Raw genomic sequence first — 17,301 nt, 5'->3', positions numbered from 1 at the left:
CTGGAGTTCTGAAAATTCCTGCTGAACATCTCTTTTTTTGTTTCATCTGTCTTCTACTTCAGACCCTGATTTTGACTCCGTGTAGCAGAGTGACTGGGGAAGGTAAGAAATAAGATCACACAAAAAAAGACAGTGAAAGATGAGAACTTCAAAGGCATATTAGAGAGTGTCTAAACCTATGTTTAGTGCAACATTTAACCGCACCAGCAGTTAACAACACAGACAAAAGAAGTCCTTGTTAAATATTAAGCATCCATGCCCTTTCAGTTAGGGAGAAAGAGCTCATGATAAGTGACCCAAGACATCCAATAGCAGAGATGCCTCAAGGAAAAATACCGTAGTATTCAGGTAGTCTTTACAACTCATAACAGATGAATAAAAAGAGGCAATTATACCCTCTCCTTTTAATCTAGCGCAAATAACCTTTAAACAATTCTTATATGGTGAAAATAGGATATATTTTAAACTGCTCACAAAGGAACACTATCAGCATCAGGAACCTTTCTTTAAATTTCACTGTATTACTAATTTGAGTCTTGAAGAGCATATATTTTATCACCCATCATCACATTTTACACATCTTTGACAGTGAAGAGAGATCAGTCAGCTTCACTATGATCCAGGCACTAGGGTAGGATTTAAGCAATTAATGTATGTTAGAAGCAAGTATACTGTGAAACCCTCATTTAAGTTTTTGAATCTCAGTTTTGAAGGCTCAACTTCACATGACCCAGTCTTGAACATTTAGAGGCTTGCACCGCACAAAGCTTTAGGTGGCCCCAAAAAAGCTGTCAACAGCACGACATTTACCATGCTGCTGTTACTCTTAACTCCTGTTTTATCACCAATTTCTTTACACTAACAAACACAATTAAGGAAACTTAGCCACCGGCACCTCCAATTGTCTGGAATAACACTATAACAAGTGACTTCAAGGGCTAGAAAAAGCAACTATGCCATCTACGCTAGTTCTGTGTCCTGCCCATCGTAGGCTGACAGCCTCTGGGTCACAGCATAAAGTCCTCATCGGATCAAAGTTCTTGCTACACTATTCAGCAACAAACAGCTGTTTTGAGTAAGCACATAAAAGCTACAGAAAAGATGCAGCAGTTTTTCAGTCAGTTATACTGCCTCCACAGAGGCCATAACTTAATCCCCTTTTTTCCACGACTGACCCAGGGAATTGGTTAGGGCGAGAAAAATAAATCAGTCACTGGAGGATAGCTCGTATTTGTCCTCCCAGCCCTCGCTAGCCAGAAGGCTAAATTCACACTGGAAAAGAAACCATGGAGCCACAGCTACATATGGCAGCTGGAGAACACAAGAAGCGCTCAGAAGTTGATACGCGTTGGGAAGACATGAGGACATCGGAAAGAGGAGGGACAGCAGTAGGTAAAGGACCTATTTTAAGGGATCTCCCCTTCAGCCGCTCCTGCTCCCGCGGGGACCCGCTCGCCGCCACAGCGGCGGCGCCGCTCCCTTACCGGCGGGGAAGGCACCTACCTGTGCCGGTGCTCGTCGTGCCCTTGCCCGTGGATGAGGAAGCCGCCGAGGTTCTTGCCCCCTTTGCTGGTGTCCACGTGAGGAATGAGCACGTCCTCCAAGCCCAGGTCAAAGCGCTTGTGCTTCGAGGAGTCGGGGAGGAAGAAGAACGCCCCGAAGCACAGGGTGATGAAGGCACTAAGAATAAGGAGCAGGATAAATTTTTCGGAGAGTCTCAAGGTAGCCCTGTGGTGCGGGAAGGCGGAGGCGCCCAGGTTCAGCGGGGGCAGCCTCCGCCCGGAGAGCGGCAGCAGGGCGGGAGTGGTCATCCTTCCGCTAGCGACCACCCCGCGGGGCACGGCTCATCCCCTCAGCCCCTGCGGGGGGCGGCCCTGGCGGCGCGGGCCCGGCTCGGCTCGGCCGCCTCCCGGCCCGGCGCGGGGGCTGGGGGCGGCTTCACCATCCTCCCCGCGGGCGCCGGGCCGCGTCCCCCCTCGCCCGCCCAGCCACCACGCGGGGCGGGGGGGGGGGGCCGGGCCACCCCAACGGCGCCCGCCCCCCCGGGGGCTCGGGCCGGGGCGCGGCCGCCCCGCTACCTGCGCGCCCCCCTCGCACGCCCCGGGGCCAGCAGGGCCCGAGCGGGCGGCGCCAGTCAGCGGCGCTCCCTGAGCTCCGCGGCCGTTCGGCTGCGGGACGCCGCCGGCAGCGGCGAGCGGCAGCGGGTTGCTGGGGGCCCGGCCTGGCGCGTGGCGTCCCTCCGCCCGCGTCCCCTTGGCCGGGCCGGGCGGAGGCTCATCCCCGCCGCGCCGCCCCGCTGCGAACGGCGCCGGGAACGGCCACCGCAATTCCACTCCGGACCCTCTCCCCGCCCCCACGGCGCCTGCGCGGCGGCGGGCGGCGCAGGCGCACTGGGGAAAGCGAGGTCTCGAGGAAGCTGCTGCCAAGAGAGCTCCGCCCCTCCCGCCGAAGGGGCGGGGCGAGGGGCGGGGCCTGCCCGCGCCGTTTCCCCGGCAGTGGGCTGGCGGGGGGAGCCGGGCCGTGCCGGGCAGGGTAGATCGGCGGCGGCCTTCCCGGCGGGTCGGCGTTGCCCCCTGCGGGAAGCGGCGTCTTCCCGCACGGCTGCGGCAGCGCGGGTGTCGCTCTCGGCCGCGCTCTCAGCCGGGTCGGCGGCGCCGGTGGGGGTGGCAGGTCGGCCAGCAAAACCCCCGGGTGTTTTTTGGAGAACGTGGCGCAGAGCCCGCTGAGCGCGGGGCCGCGTGATCGTCCCGGGGACCTCTTTAAGATAGGGCCTGCGCCCGTGGGGGAGTAATAGTTGTCTCTGCTACGAGAGGCACGTCCCGAGGGAGCTGCACCGAGCTGTGATGGGAGCACACGAAACACGTGCTGGTACCCTACGAAGGCTTCAGCCAGGGCGTCCCCCGGCGGGGCTGGTTTGGTTTGTTGCAGGGCATCGGCCGGGAGAGCAGAGCACACTGCCTGGGGCAGCTGCCCTGAGGCAGCTGAGGGCTGGGAATGTACAAGAAGTACTGCCAGGTCCAGTGACTCCTGACTGTTTGAATCATAGAATCATAGAATCGTTTTTGATGGAAAGGACCTTTAAGATCATCAAGTCCAACCATTAACCCAGCACTGCCAAGTCCACCACTAAACCATGTCACTAAGCACCACATCTACATGTCTTTTAAATACCTCCAGGGATGGTGACTCCACCACTGCCCTGGGCAGCCTGTTCCAATGCTTGACAACCCTTCTGGTGAAGAAATTTTTCCTGATATCCAATCTAAACCTCCCTGGCACAACTTGAGGCCATTTCTTCTTGTCCTATCACTTGTTACTTAGGAGAAGAGATTGACACCCACCTCGCTACAACCTTTCAGGTAGTTGTAGAGAGCAATAAGGTCTCCCCTCAGCCTCCTTTTCTCCAGGCTAAACAACCCCAGTTCCCTCACCTGCTCCTCATCAGACTTGTTCTCCGGACCCTTCACCAGCCTCGTTGCCCTTCTTTGGACTCACTCCAGCACCTCAATGTCTTTCTTGTAGTGAGGAGCCCAAAACAGAACACATTATTCGAGGTGCGGCCTCACCAGTGCCGGGTACAGGGGGAGCTGTCCAGCTCCCCAAGCTGTTTTAAACCTGTGGAAACGTTAAGGCAGAAGTGCTATGAGATGGGGCATAGATGAAGTGAGAGGCAGAAAACATATCTGAATTACCCTTTACAAATACTAAACGTGACCATTTTACCCCGCTCAGCCATGGTTTGCTGGCTGCAGGCATGCACAAGCCAAGGTTCCCCAGTCTGTAAAGGGTTTCATGCAAAAGCAAAAGGAAAGGTCAAGCACAGGCCTGGACAAGGTAGCTGCAGGAACCAGATTCAGAGGAGTTAAAAGAACAAAAGCAGGTCTGTAAATTTGGGAGACAAGTTGCACCTCCAGCTCTTTTCAAAGTAGGGTGTTTTTCACTTTTTAAAGATTTAATAAGATCACTGGAGCCTTGAGTACTCCTAGATTATGGAGAGCAGAGTGTGTTTAGCGAACCTGGCAGATGAGGCTGAATCCCAGCCAAGGAAACATAACGGCAGGGGAGAGGATAGGTTCATTTCAGCCTGCTGAAGTGAAGTTAGCTGGGCTGGAGAGGACTTCCAAGGTGGAAGGCAGCGTGCCCAGACTGTGGTAGGAGTGACAGGAATGGAAGTGGCAGGCAGCAGCTCCCTGCAGGGAACACCCCAGCCCACTCCAGAAGGATGAGAAATCCAGTTTACAGGTCTAAAAACACAAAGAAAGCATGAGAGAAAGCGTTGAGTCATGTGTCCTGCAGGCAGACAGAGCAGGCACCGAGCCAAGAGTGGCTTCCACTACCATTAATGCTGCCAATGCCCATGAGTGGGGTGCCCTTGATGCCAGTCACAGCAGCTGCTGGTATCTGAACAGAGCAGGTTTGGTAATGGTAATACCACACATTTAGGTCTGTTATCAGTCTTATACTTTGCTTTAAATGTTTTGAATCTTTGTGGAATTATGATGACCTGTGAAAAAAACATCCCAAGTCCAGCTGGACATGCTGAATTAATGAAGGTTAGCACTCAGCTTCCGGTCTGAGTGTGGTGTACTATGGAAATTAAGCCCCCAAGTTAGTTAATTTGGGAGGACTCCAGGGAAGGAAAGGATCTGAGCTAATAAAAAAAACTCTGACTGTCAATGTAGTGGCACAGGTGTGGATGGGTCAAAAAAATCCAAATGAATAAACACTTAGGGTCAGTCACATTATCTGAAGTTAACTGATCAAGGCAAAGGAGACCATCTTCTACATGAGACTAACTCTTACACTCTGTCCTTACATCCAAGCTATGAATCGTGCCTTACTGGATCTTTTTTTGCATAACATATGAGAGATAATGGCCTTTCCCATCTGTCCATCCAGCTAAACTTTTCCATCAACTTAAAATTTTGCTTCCTCTTCTCTGTTTTTTACAGAGCACCCACAACAGTGCCATGCAGCAGACAGCTGGACCCTGCCCACTAGCCTTGCACTAGTAAAAACACAAAGTGAGAAACTCTGCCATGAGGCAATGAAAACCAAAGAGAGAGTGTGGGACACAGATAGCGAAGAGAGGGCATACACGAAAAGAGCTGGATTATCAATGATACTACGATGCACTCCAACCACTACAGCAACTAAACCTAACATTTTATCTTGTTACTACAGGATCAACAAGCTTCAACTGGTGTGTTGGCCATTTATGCTGTCTTCTAGTTTTGATCTGGTGCAGTAAAAGATCTTCAAATACGTTCAAGTCTTCACTTGTTAAATTTATTTCACCCACAGTCTGAAAAAAAAAGATCAGCCCGTGAAGACTTTTGTTCTTCTTTGTTCTTCAGTCTTTTTGCCCTTTGCTTCACTCTTCTCTGCCAACTGCTAGTTTTTCTTCTGCTTTAAAAGACTGAGCAGAAGCTTCCAATTTCTTTATAAAATGTTTCTCTGTGTTTAGCTCATTGCAAAGAAGTGACATTTCTGTAGGTTTTGTAGTTGATGATGACCTTTCCAAGTTCTAAAGCATCTGTGTCTAAACCATGATGAAGTTTTGTATTTCTACAGTTTTGTGCTTGTTTTGACTTCCCTGCTCTTTAGCAAAGTCTAAGAGTAATTTTTCATCCTTTGGTTCTGTCATACTGGGTAATATGCATATCCCTGTAAGTCTGCCAGTGATTTTACACGCTGCAGTGGTGTTGCTCTGTAGCTGAACAACATTAAATAGAGAACTACATTGAATTAGTTGTTTTTGTGAGCCTGTGCTACACCATATAGATTCTGCATCTATTAGTGTTTTCTCAGAGATGCCCAGAGCATTCTCAGAAGTGTCTTGCGCTGAAACCTAAAGGTTTTGACAAGAACATGGAATTTCCTGTACTCACAGCTTTGTCTTTGATAAATTACTAATGTAACTGGGAGTTTGAGGTGCAAAAGTGCTTGATCATCAGCACTAAAGTCACTGTATTTCCACAAGCCAACATTTCTGGAAAGTTATTAGGGGAGTTCACGTTTTTCAAAGGTAGACAAAGTAAGTCCTGTGGAAGTACAGATACATATTCACGTATTACTTCTTTCTTCTTGAAATGACCACAATGATCCCTTCTAGCATCACATTCTGGGCACACAGTCTGCAATCATTATTTGCAAAGCCTCTTCAGTTTTCTCCCAAGCACTTTCCAGTCTTTCCTGTGGCTCCCAGGTTCCATGGAAAGTCTGACACAGCTCAAAACGGCATTCATGTGCTCTCAGACAGGATGGTGACTAGGGTCCTGTGAGCACACTGGTTGTGAAATCTAGTCTCTGGTGGCTCCTGTGACTGTGTCTCCACATTTCTCATCCTGTCCTTCCAATCATTACTTCTTTGGAAGAGACTCTTCACCTACAGCCAAGTTCTGCCACAAGACTGGTCTTTAGCCTATTTCCCTGCTCTCTATATACTTCGTCCCTGTGGTGCTGAATGTGTGTAAGCATACATTTTACTATTATTTCTACATGGACAACTCACAAATCCACTTCTCTCATCAGATCCCATTTTGTTCCAAACAACACTTACCATTAGATCTTTATAAGGAAGACTAGCCCTTGCTCATCTTCAAGCAATACTTAATACTGCCCTAATCTCATTCTCCTACTTCCTTTCTCGATCAAAGTGGAGAACACAATCTTCTCCTAATTCAGACCCTTAACCCATGCATGGTCTGTTCTGAATTCTCCCTACCTCCTCACATCCAAGTTCTGAAGCACACCTTGTTGAGTTTTTTCTGCATAGCATATCAAAGATACGGACTTTCCCATCCATCACCTCAGCCAGACTGTTCCACCTAGGCATTGTCTTTCTTCCTTGTCTCTGGTTCTCATGAGGGCAGTCTTGCACCTTTCAGGTCCATTCAGAGAGCTTCTGGAAAGACAAATTTTTTATGTGTGATTGCCCTTACTGTGTCACTTCAAGCTTCACATCCTCCCAATATTTCCTGACATGCCTCCCCCCTCTCCTAGCATTTCTAATTCATCACTAAGACACCAGCTCCTCCTACACCCAGTTGGCCTATAATATCAGCCTCCAGCACCTATTTATTAACCTTTCAAGTACTTCCATGCTTTCTTCTGTGCTTCGCTAAGGCATGAAAGGACTTGCACATCAAAAAGGAATTTGGGAACCATGAAAGCGTATTAGACTATACCAGTAGATTTGCAGCTGTGAAAACTGAACTTACTCATGGCAACTTCTGCACAGAGACACAAAATGGACATAGATATCAGATTGTTAAAGAAAATGTGAGGTCTATGAGTGTATGTTGGGATCAGCAGCAGCACTGCCATTCTTTGGCTGAGAAAGTGAAAATAAGCTTTCCAAAGATGCTCAGAAACAAGGGTCAGGACCTTCATGGCTTCAGGACCTTGAGACCAAATAGTTGCCTGTAGTATGCACTGGGAAGACCATTCCTAAACTATTTGAGCTTGTTAAACATATGGAAGCGATTGTGTAACAAGTTAAATATATCATCTGCATGGTGGTCTGGATTTGCACATGATGGGATTTGATGACTGAGGTTGTCCCTGGAAATAAAAACCAAGCTGATCATTCAGATGGACACAAATCTCACACGTTTGATGTTTTACATCCAAGCACAATCTGCTTTAAAAGAAAAACAGGATTTATGCCCGATTTGTGCAATCCTAAAAATAGAATTGCTAAGACATATTTATGATAATGGAGATGAGAAATTTCTAAGTAAATAAATCATAGCTTCCCGTTGCCAAAAGTTTATTACAGAAATGAGTCAAGATAAAGATTTTCAACATTATAAAAAACAAGTCAGAGTCCTCTTAGAACCATAATTAAAAAACCTGTCACCCATTGCCACAGGCGTACTGAGATGGACAACGCTTAACAGTGGAATATCAATCAATGTTTGAAAGGCTCACGTTTTTCTTAAAATTCCAGCCCAGGTCTGGTAACAACTACAGGGAAGCATGAAAATCAGCTTCATATTTTATACTGAAGTGTTCTTCCATTCTGGAGAGGACAGATTAAAATTTGGCTCGAAAAGAGAAGAAAGATTCAGTTCCTTACAGCTATGTTTTGGAATATCTGCATGTCCCTGTTCCTCTACACAGATCTTCATGCCTGTCTCAGTGAGCCTTCCTGCAGGCATATGGGCCCAACTGCACTGATTACTTTGCAGAACTGGGGGTTAGAAATTAAAAAGCCACATGCTTTATAATTGCAAACTCACTAACTTACCCCAGTCTCATTCAATGATCTTCTCCTTCCCAGCAGGGCCCATCTGTCACCATTTCACTAACTCCATGTTTTAATGAGATCCAATTTCACTTTTTGCTTTCAAGTGATTTTATTCTATATCTGTACATTGAAAGAAAAAATATGTTTTCTATTAAAAGAAAGTCAGTCATAAATACATAGAAAACTGAAGGGCCCCTGCACAGATTGCCACTTGACATTTTATCATTGCATTGTCAGTAGTTCTGCGTTATCTTCGTTCCATGCTAAAAGAGTAATTAAAAGTCATTTCTCTTTAGAAAGAGAGAAAAAAAAAAACATGAAAGAAAGATGGACATTCAAATCTAAACTGCCTTAGAACTACAACAAGCTGATAAGCCAGTCCTTTGGAAGCCTAATCTTCAGGTAAAATGTTCTCATTCAGCTCATGCTACTGAATTAGACTCGTCCATGGACAGTCAGTGAATTCTGCTGTTAAAGGAGAATATACCATTTGCTGTAAAAACAACAGAGCCTGCTCTCACATCAGCAGCTCCCTTCATTAGCCCAGCCACAGGTCCAGAGGGAAGAAGGGCTCTACACAAAGAGAAACTTTCCCAGGCTATACCTACATTACCTTTATACCTGGGATCTCCTAGGCTAGCTCAAGCCTGAGGGTGGAGTTGAAGGCATCAAGGCAAATTGACCGGACACAGTAGCTGTCATTTATCATGGTATGCCATGGAGTATATGAGGTTCATGTACCAATGCTCCCTTGTTCCAAAAGAATCAAAAAACTAGATTGTGCGCACCATCATCAGCTACATTGGGCAAATGCATGACTTTTACTTTGTTGCATGGATGCTATGCTCAGCCAACGAACTCCTGGCATAATGGTGTCTAGCCTGCATTTATCTAGCTAACTGCAGACTAACATGTGCAGCAGGGAAAGCTGCATTGCTGTTTCCCAAGCATTGTGCTCATCCTTGCTACCTTGTGAAGCCATCAGAGTGCCTAACAGGGTTGGCAACAGTCAGACAGGGATTTCTCATCCACTGCTGTGCAGGCTGAAAGTCAAGCTGGTGGAACTGCTTTCCATGAAAGATTATATTCATCACCCAAGCACAAGGCCTTCTCTTGATTTGTCAGTCTGCCCATTACACTTCTCAATATTCCTCCCCCTCATTTATCTAACACTTTCTCCCTCTCCCCCATCATTCCTTCCAAGTCATCTAAAGCCACCCAGTCCTCAGGTGGCCACCATTCTTCCTTCCCACAGTCTCTGAGCTGAGTTTATGCTTGGGTCTGTAATGACACATACCCAAACATCAGGCTAGCACTTCAGGGCTTCCCTGCAGAAGCAGCAACGGAAATTTATCCAGCAAAGGCCCTACATAGTGCCTCCAAAGTGCCTCTAGTCAGCAGCTAGGCTATGCCTTATGCACCTTCTAATACCCTCCCCACTCCCATTGCATGAGGCTTTCTAGCCACAGATCCCAGCGGATCCCTGCCTGTATTCCAGCTGTGCTGTGTGAGGCTGAGTGGCCTCCCACTGCTGGTCTGGGGTTTCCCAGATGTACATAGGTGTGTGTGAGTAGTAAGCCAGAGCTTTTGGAACATACTGCATTTATTAAGGTATGAATCAAAGTCATACACACACAATGAACCCTGCATTTCCTGGAAATGCTGGTCAGGCTCAATTGACTGAATAGCAGACAGATAGTAATTGAGTCCAGTGCATGCTCATGGCATTAGCTCTACCTGATGGGTATGCAGCAACTACTTTAGGTGTGTGTTTGAAACGATCGTGACTTCCAGACATACAGCCGCCCAGCTGGAACAACTGTGCAGGAGACTTGCAGCCACTTGGATCTACTAGATATGCTTAAAAATCCTCCAGTTCCAGCAAGTTTGAAATTCTGGATACCAAAACAGAACTTCTCTGGGGAAACCTAAGCATGTGACAATAGGTGAGGAAAAAAGGTGTTTCTGCTGCTGCCTTTACCGGTTGTGGTGACATGTTGCCATTGTTGATGGAAATACCCACAGAGATTAGACTGGAAACTTCTGCTCTACTGTATCTATGATTATATACCTTCACCATCATTATACGTTCTCTTTCTTTACTCTTCCAGAAGCACACACACACACACACACATGTACACACACTCTGACAACTAAGAACACCAAGCCATCTCCCCTCAGGAAGAATGAAGCCAGCTTCATCCCTTCTCTCTCAAGCATGAATAAAAATCTGCTGATCTTACCTGAATATCTTCAGAGCTCTATAGCTAGTCCTTTCATGCCTCAGAGAGCCTATCCAGCCTCCCTATAAATGCTGTGATGGAAATTTATGTTCCATCCAATAGTTAAATAACCTCTGGCAGGTTATTGTGTTGTACCATCACTAGATTTTCACATACTCCTTCATGGATAGAGGCAGAGACTAAAGTCAGGCTGAAAGATAGCAGCATGAATGCTGTGGTTACTGTTTATGTTTTTCTTTTTGTTACCTAAAATTTGCATTTAATAGGACTGGAACGCAATGGAGTCCTTAAAGGGGAAATCACAAGTCGCAGTAAATATAGAGAAAAGAACAAGGCAGTGGAAGATGATGCCGGGTCCTGCTCTTGGGTCACAACAACCCCATGCAATGCTACAGTTTTGGGGAAGAGAGGCTGGAAAGCTGTCGGCGGAAAAGGACCTGGGGGTGTTGGTCAACGGCCAGCTGAATATGAGCCAGCAGTGTGCCCAGGTGTCCAAGAGGGCCAACAGCATCCTGGCTTGTATCAGAAATAGTGCGGCCAGCAGGACTAGAGAAGTGATCGTCCCCCTGTACTCAGCACTGGTGAGGCCGCATCTCGAATACTGTGTTCAGTTTTGGGCCTCTCACTACATGAAAGACACCGAGGTGCTCGAGTGAGTCCAAAGAAGGGCAATGAAGCTGGTGAAGGGTCTAGAGCACAAGTCTGATGAGGGAACTGGGGTTGTTTAGCCTGGAAAGAAGGAGGCTGAGGGGAGACCTTACGGCTCTCTACAACTACCTGAAAGGAGGTTGTAGTGAGGTGGGTGTCCATCTCTTTTCCCAAGTAGCAAGTGATAGGACAAGAGGAAACAGCCTCAAGTTGCAGCAGGGGAGGTTTAGATAGGATATCAGGAAAAAATTCTTCACCGAAAGGGTTGTCAAGCATTGGAACAGGCTGCCCAGGGAAGTGCTTGAGTCACCATCCCTGGAGGTATTTAAAAGACAAGTAGATGTGGTCAAGGGACATGGTTTAGTGGTGGACTTGGCTGTGCTAGCTTAACAGTTGGACTCGATGATCTTAGGGGTCTTTTCCAACCTAAATGATTCTATGATTCTAAGATGTTGGATGAAAATTACTAACCTTAGTACAGAAAAATCGCAAGAAACACAAAGTTCCAAAGTCTCTGGGGCTGCACCTGGCAGCTTTAAAAATTATGAGAGATGCTGATGAAATCTTGGAAAAGTTCAGATTCAAACAGCACTTTCTGTTGTACATGAAAATCATTAGGGCTAGTAAAACGGATTATGATTAAAGGAATGGCACTGGTTTTGGGAGTATTGGTTGCATTTTGTATAGGAAGATAAAGGGGAATATTGTTTTGAAATGCTAATGCAAAGGTAGGAAGAACATTGTGTCCATAGGAAGAAATGCTACCCATTTTCTCAGTAAGAGTTCAGAAAAAGAGGAAGCAGGATTTTTTTCCTCACCCTGAAAAGTTTCTTGTTTGTTGTGGGTTTTTTGGTTTTGTTCTTTTTTTAAATCAGGACTATTTGTTAATTATTAGAAAACTTGTGATTCATTAAAGAAAGGAGTATCTGAAAGACCACTGAATCAAAATCCCAAAGGCCTTTAAAAGGCACAGGTTACGTGAAACTAAACAACTCATTTTAAACTATTTCAGTAAAGACTAGGGAAAATGAAATAACAAAGGAAATAAACATGCCAAACAATGACAGCAAAACAGCAGCTGGCAGGTGTAATTAATAGAAAATGTTTAAATGCCAAGCAAAAGCCCCAGCAACTGTAGTGATAAGCTCAACTAGTTCACAAAAATGTACACACAAGGCAAGAAAATATTTGGATTAAAAATGGAATGACTGGGAATAAGCTCCTCCTAAGCAGGATAAAGAAAGAATGTGCAATTTCTGAGAATACCTAATAAAAAGAAGCAGAAATGGTTCATATTCTAATGTATAAAACAGGCAGAACACCGTAAGGGAAAGTGAAAGCAGAAATAGAAATAACTGAAATAAAATTATTTACACTCAGAACAAACTTGAAATGCCAAAGAGTAAAATGCCACGCTGGGGAAGAAACTCCAGGCCTGAGCAGCTGGAGAGCATCCATTTGGAGAAAAGGCAGAACGGTGAAATAAGGTTGCAGCAGTATAACCAGGTAACCAACTAGTATCTGTCAAAATCCCAGGGGGAGCGCATGTGTTTGGCCTAAACAAGGTGTATGCAACTACAGAAAATCAGCTTCCTTAGCAAACCTGACCCAGATCTGAGCGAGCCAGTTGCATCACGCAAAGTTGTACTTGCAGGAAAGAGATGCCTCTCAGAGCCAAAAGAATGTTTATAGAAGGCCTCAGAGATCACTGTAACTTGCAGATTTTTTCCAATACTAAAGACTTGTTCGTCTGATGTGTTTGGTAGATATTGCCTCATGAAACTCTTTCATAGCGTGCTCTGCAGCCATGGCATTTCTGTGCAGACACGAGGACCTGTCTAGCTATTTCCAGGCCTGGTTTCTACCTGATGCTTCATCCTACTCTGCCTGCTTTTGGTAGAGGAGCAATTCTGGCAGAAAGCCTGTGGCTAACCTGACACGCTCCCCAACCCATTGTTCTCCTATCATTAGGTCTATCAGCTTCTCAATTTATCAGCTACATTTTTGTAAGTTTATGACATCCCATGGCCACATATTCTGCCTCCTTTGTGCTGACTCAACCTGGGTGGCACCTACATCACAGTTGGCAAGGATGTTGTGGAAATTCGTTCTTCAGTGATTAAAAACTTCTAGCAACTGTTTTAAATTTGGTTTAAAAATTATTTTATTGGTTTAAATAATTTAAATTATTTTAAATTTGGTTTAAAATTAATTTTTACAATTAATTAAATTAATTTTAAATGGACTAATCTATAGCCATTCATTTTTGCCTAAATGCTACTGTTAAAGTACCAGCATTATCATCCCGTTTTTATGACTTCTTCTTAGGAAGACTTTGAAATTTAGTTTTGGCTGAATTTTTTCTCATGGCAGAGATTCATAGATTGTTCATGGATATCCCGTAGTAAATAATGCAACTGTCTGTAACATCTGGTGTAGATCTGTGCCTGGTATAGTTCTGCTTACACTATGTCATGTTTTTTCATGTCTGTTTACCTAATTACCAACAGGTAGAAGAAATGTACTCTTTACATTAGACAGAAGGCTTTTAAGTACATCTTATAGCACTGAACGTCAGGTAAGGTTGGTGACCGCATATAAATCTTAGATGTTCTCTGTTATCAGCTACACTTCATATCCCTCACAGACATCATTTAACAATTGAAATGTATTAGGAAACTAATTTGACACACTTTTAAAATCATTTTAAGGTACAGAGGTACACTATAGTCTTGGCACGGACCCTAGGAAACAAAAGAATGAAAAGTTAGGGCAGGCAACATACTTCCACCTTCCACACCTCTCCCAGAGGCATGTGCATTGTGCAAGTTACCCTCCGAATTAGCAGCTCAGCTTCTCATCTTCATTTGCTTGGGGACCCCCGTTACCTGGTTCACCAGCCCACTCTGCCTCCAGGACACAGCACCAAATAGCCACATGGCCAGTCACAGACAATCCTTTAGTTCCACTTCCCTTTTTGTCAGCTCCTTCTTTTCTTAGAAATGTGCTGGCACTGCTGCACTCTTCACTCCCTGACACGAGGAATGATTAATGACAGTTCTTAAAAACGACAAATGCCTTTTTTGTCAGCATGGCCAACAACTAGCATTTCGTATGCTAGCAGCTTCATCAGTCTTCAGGCAGGAAATAAATCATGACACATTCCCCACAGGTCAGAATAAATGTTCCACTACGGGACTTCTTTATCATTACTAAAAGAGAAATGCACCTAAGAAGAAAGCACCCAAGATTCATTCTGAAAAATCCTTCAAAAATTCCCTTTAGTCTGCCTTTGCTCAGTGCTCCAGGACACAGATTATAGGAAGCAGAGAAATATGTGCCTACACTGAGCCCTTTTTCGGAAAAAAAAAGAAAAAAAAAGGTTGAAAAGTTGAGATTATACAAAAGATACATCATCTACAATATAGTTTTATTGAATCTGTAATGCTCATTTTGGTTAGGCGGCATAAGGGTTTAAATGCTAATCCCTTGTTTGCAATTACCCATAATTATCTTTTGACAAGAATTTCCCATGCCTGGTTTATCCAGTTGCTGAATTTTCTTCTGTTAAGTTTAAGCAAAAACAGTTTCAGGCTCTTTCATCAGGAAAGCGGGGGGAATTCCTGTTTTGTTACAATTTTATCTCCAAAGCATCTCAGGCTTGAACAGAACAATGAGTTGAAAAATAAAAGTTCTGACTTAATTAAGTGACGAGACTTTGAAAACATCTTGCTAGATGCATGCAGTCTGGGCACTTGTGCCACAGCCAGGGAGGATTCAAGATGGCTTTCCCACCCAAGAAAATCCAGCCCATGGTTATCAGACTCGCTGTCGTGATTTGTACTGAGTTTCCCTGAGCTATGTCTTCCACTCTTTTGCTAAGAAAGTGGGCATTTTCTTTCAAAGTCATCTGGGGGAAGCTGTGGTCCATTTTACCTACGGTTTTGAGCTAGAGTTATCACAGTGAGAGTCCTCAGGCTCTTCACAGTTGCTCACATCGCACAAGGAGCTGTACCACAACATGGCCCTGTTGAGCACAAACCCACCTACCACCGTGTGCTTAGTCACAGCGTAGCTGCCCAAAAGCAAATTCAAAGGAACCCACACCATACACCACCTGACGAGCCCACTGCCAGCTGATACTTCTGAGTAATGAAACACAATTGCTCATCGACAGCTTCTGCTTTGCAAATAGATACTGGGAGCCGTCATTTAGCCAGTTATTAATCCAGGTAACGTGGGCTCTCTTCTCATGGCACTGTGCAAATTTTTTGATTTTTTGAGGTACTAAATCAACTGCCTTATAAACATCCATATATACTATATCAACGTTGTCTTTATCAGTGTAACTTGCTGTCTTCCCAGCACAACTATTTGATCTGACTAATTTCCCTAAAAATATGCTAACTGACATTAATTATAATCTTACCTTTCAGGTCTTTCTCAACTAATCCCTTAACTACTTTCCCCTTATTTTACCATGACTGAATCAGACTAACTAACTTATAATTAGCGGTATCATTCTCATTCTCTTTGAATATTGACACAATATTATCACTGAGACTTGATTTTCTAGTGGTTTTCCATCATTCCAAGATTTGTTAAAAATTATCAGAGGTGCAGAAGTCAACTCAGCCAATTCTTTTATGACTCTTAGGAGCAAATAATTTGAGCCTGCAGATTTAACAATTTTATCGGCTGTTACTTAACATGTCAATAACTAGTGGGTCAGCAATTAGTTCATCAGTCTAATTTGACATTGCTTTCTTCCAAATATAGTAATTATTATTCTGTTGTTTCTGCACCGTTAGAAGCCATTATATCAGCTGCATCTAGCTATGGCCAAACATTTCTGGGTTTGTTTTTTTTTAAATATTACTGTTCTTAAATAACTTTATGTTGTCCTTTGACCTTCCAGCCAGACACCTCCTTCTTTGGCAGTCTTATCTTCCCATATCAGTTTTCCAGGACTTGTGGTTCCTCATTCATTATTCTTATGACCTGTTTCCAATTTTTCCATTTGTTATAAATTATTTATTTATTTCTAATAATGGCTTTCCCTTAGCAACTGAAAACAGTTGCTAATGTTCTTGTCTTTGGCAGTGACTTTTGGACAGGTAATAAACGCTCCTCGAGAGCCACCATTTACATTGTTCTGCCTAGATATATTTCCCCAGCTGGTTCTGCTTATAATGTTCTTGAGATTTGATAAATTAAAGCTTTTGAAGCTGTGTTTGGGACTCTCCTGTGGTTGGCCATGCTAAATAAGATGAGGCCATGAACACTGGTCTCTTGGTAACCACCAACTTCCAGTTCAGCAACTTTCATCTTTATTCCTTGTAGTGAAGTCCAACATATCTACCTGGTGCTGGTAAGGCTTTTAAGTTATGCCAGTGACATTTTACCAACTTTTTGGAAAAAGTGGTTAGGTCACCATTTCTCTGAATGTAAAAGACAAGATTAGATATCTTTTTAAAAGATGTTCTTTGATCTAGTTCTGAAAAAACATTATCCAGCCTCTGCACAGGGAGGGTCAGCCTAGGTGCACAGGGAGGTCCCTTCTGGCCAGAGAGTCTGCAAGTCTCTGAATAAAAAAAAGAAACCCTATTGATGTTTAATTGGTAACTGCAAATCTTCCAGTTTTTAATTTCTCCGTAACAGTGCAGGTTTGAATTCTGCCCATTGTAGAAACCTGCTTAGGTGTAACTCATCAATGTAATTGCTAGGTTTCTAACCCTTCTAAGCTAAAGGGGTGGCCCTTTTCATATTCCTCTTATTATCTCCTTCCACCCTGCTACCTCAGTTGTATTTTCCTAGAGAGTGTTAGTTGGCACACTGGTCTATAGGCATTCAGGAATCTTCACTTCTGATTTATCTCTTCTTGCAGGTGCACAGCAATAACACAAGAGGCAAAAGACACAAGTTAGCACATGAGAAATTTCAATGATACATCAGACTTTTTGGTTTGGTTTGGGTTGGGTTTTTTTTTACCTTGAGAGTGCTCAGATACTGGAAGAGGTTGCCCAAAGAGCTTACAGGATCTTCCCAAGAGGTTGTTCAAGACTCCACTGGACATGGCCCTGAGCAACCTGATCTAATGAGACACTCTTTGAGCAGGGAGGTTCCCCTAGATGATCCCCAGAGGCCCCTTCCAAC

At 44.6% G+C, this 17,301-nt stretch overlaps 1 protein-coding gene across 1 annotated transcript in view; it reads right to left on the bottom strand.

Annotated features, from left to right (window-relative positions):
• MAN1A2 (mannosidase alpha class 1A member 2) overlaps positions 1-1,911 on the bottom strand; it is a 149,631-nt gene extending 147,720 nt beyond the window's left edge. The window contains exon 1 of the mRNA XM_068401171.1: positions 1,504-1,911. Coding sequence (XP_068257272.1) covers positions 1,504-1,811 — 308 coding nt within the window. The 5' untranslated portion in view covers positions 1,812-1,911. The remainder of the gene's footprint in view (positions 1-1,503) is intronic.
• Between the last annotated feature and the right edge of the window lie 15,390 nt (positions 1,912-17,301).

Source organism: Nyctibius grandis, chromosome 5 (genome assembly GCF_013368605.1).
Source record: "Nyctibius grandis isolate bNycGra1 chromosome 5, bNycGra1.pri, whole genome shotgun sequence".
NCBI lineage: Eukaryota > Metazoa > Chordata > Aves > Nyctibiiformes > Nyctibiidae > Nyctibius > Nyctibius grandis.
This window is presented reverse-complemented; position numbering and strand designations above follow the sequence as displayed.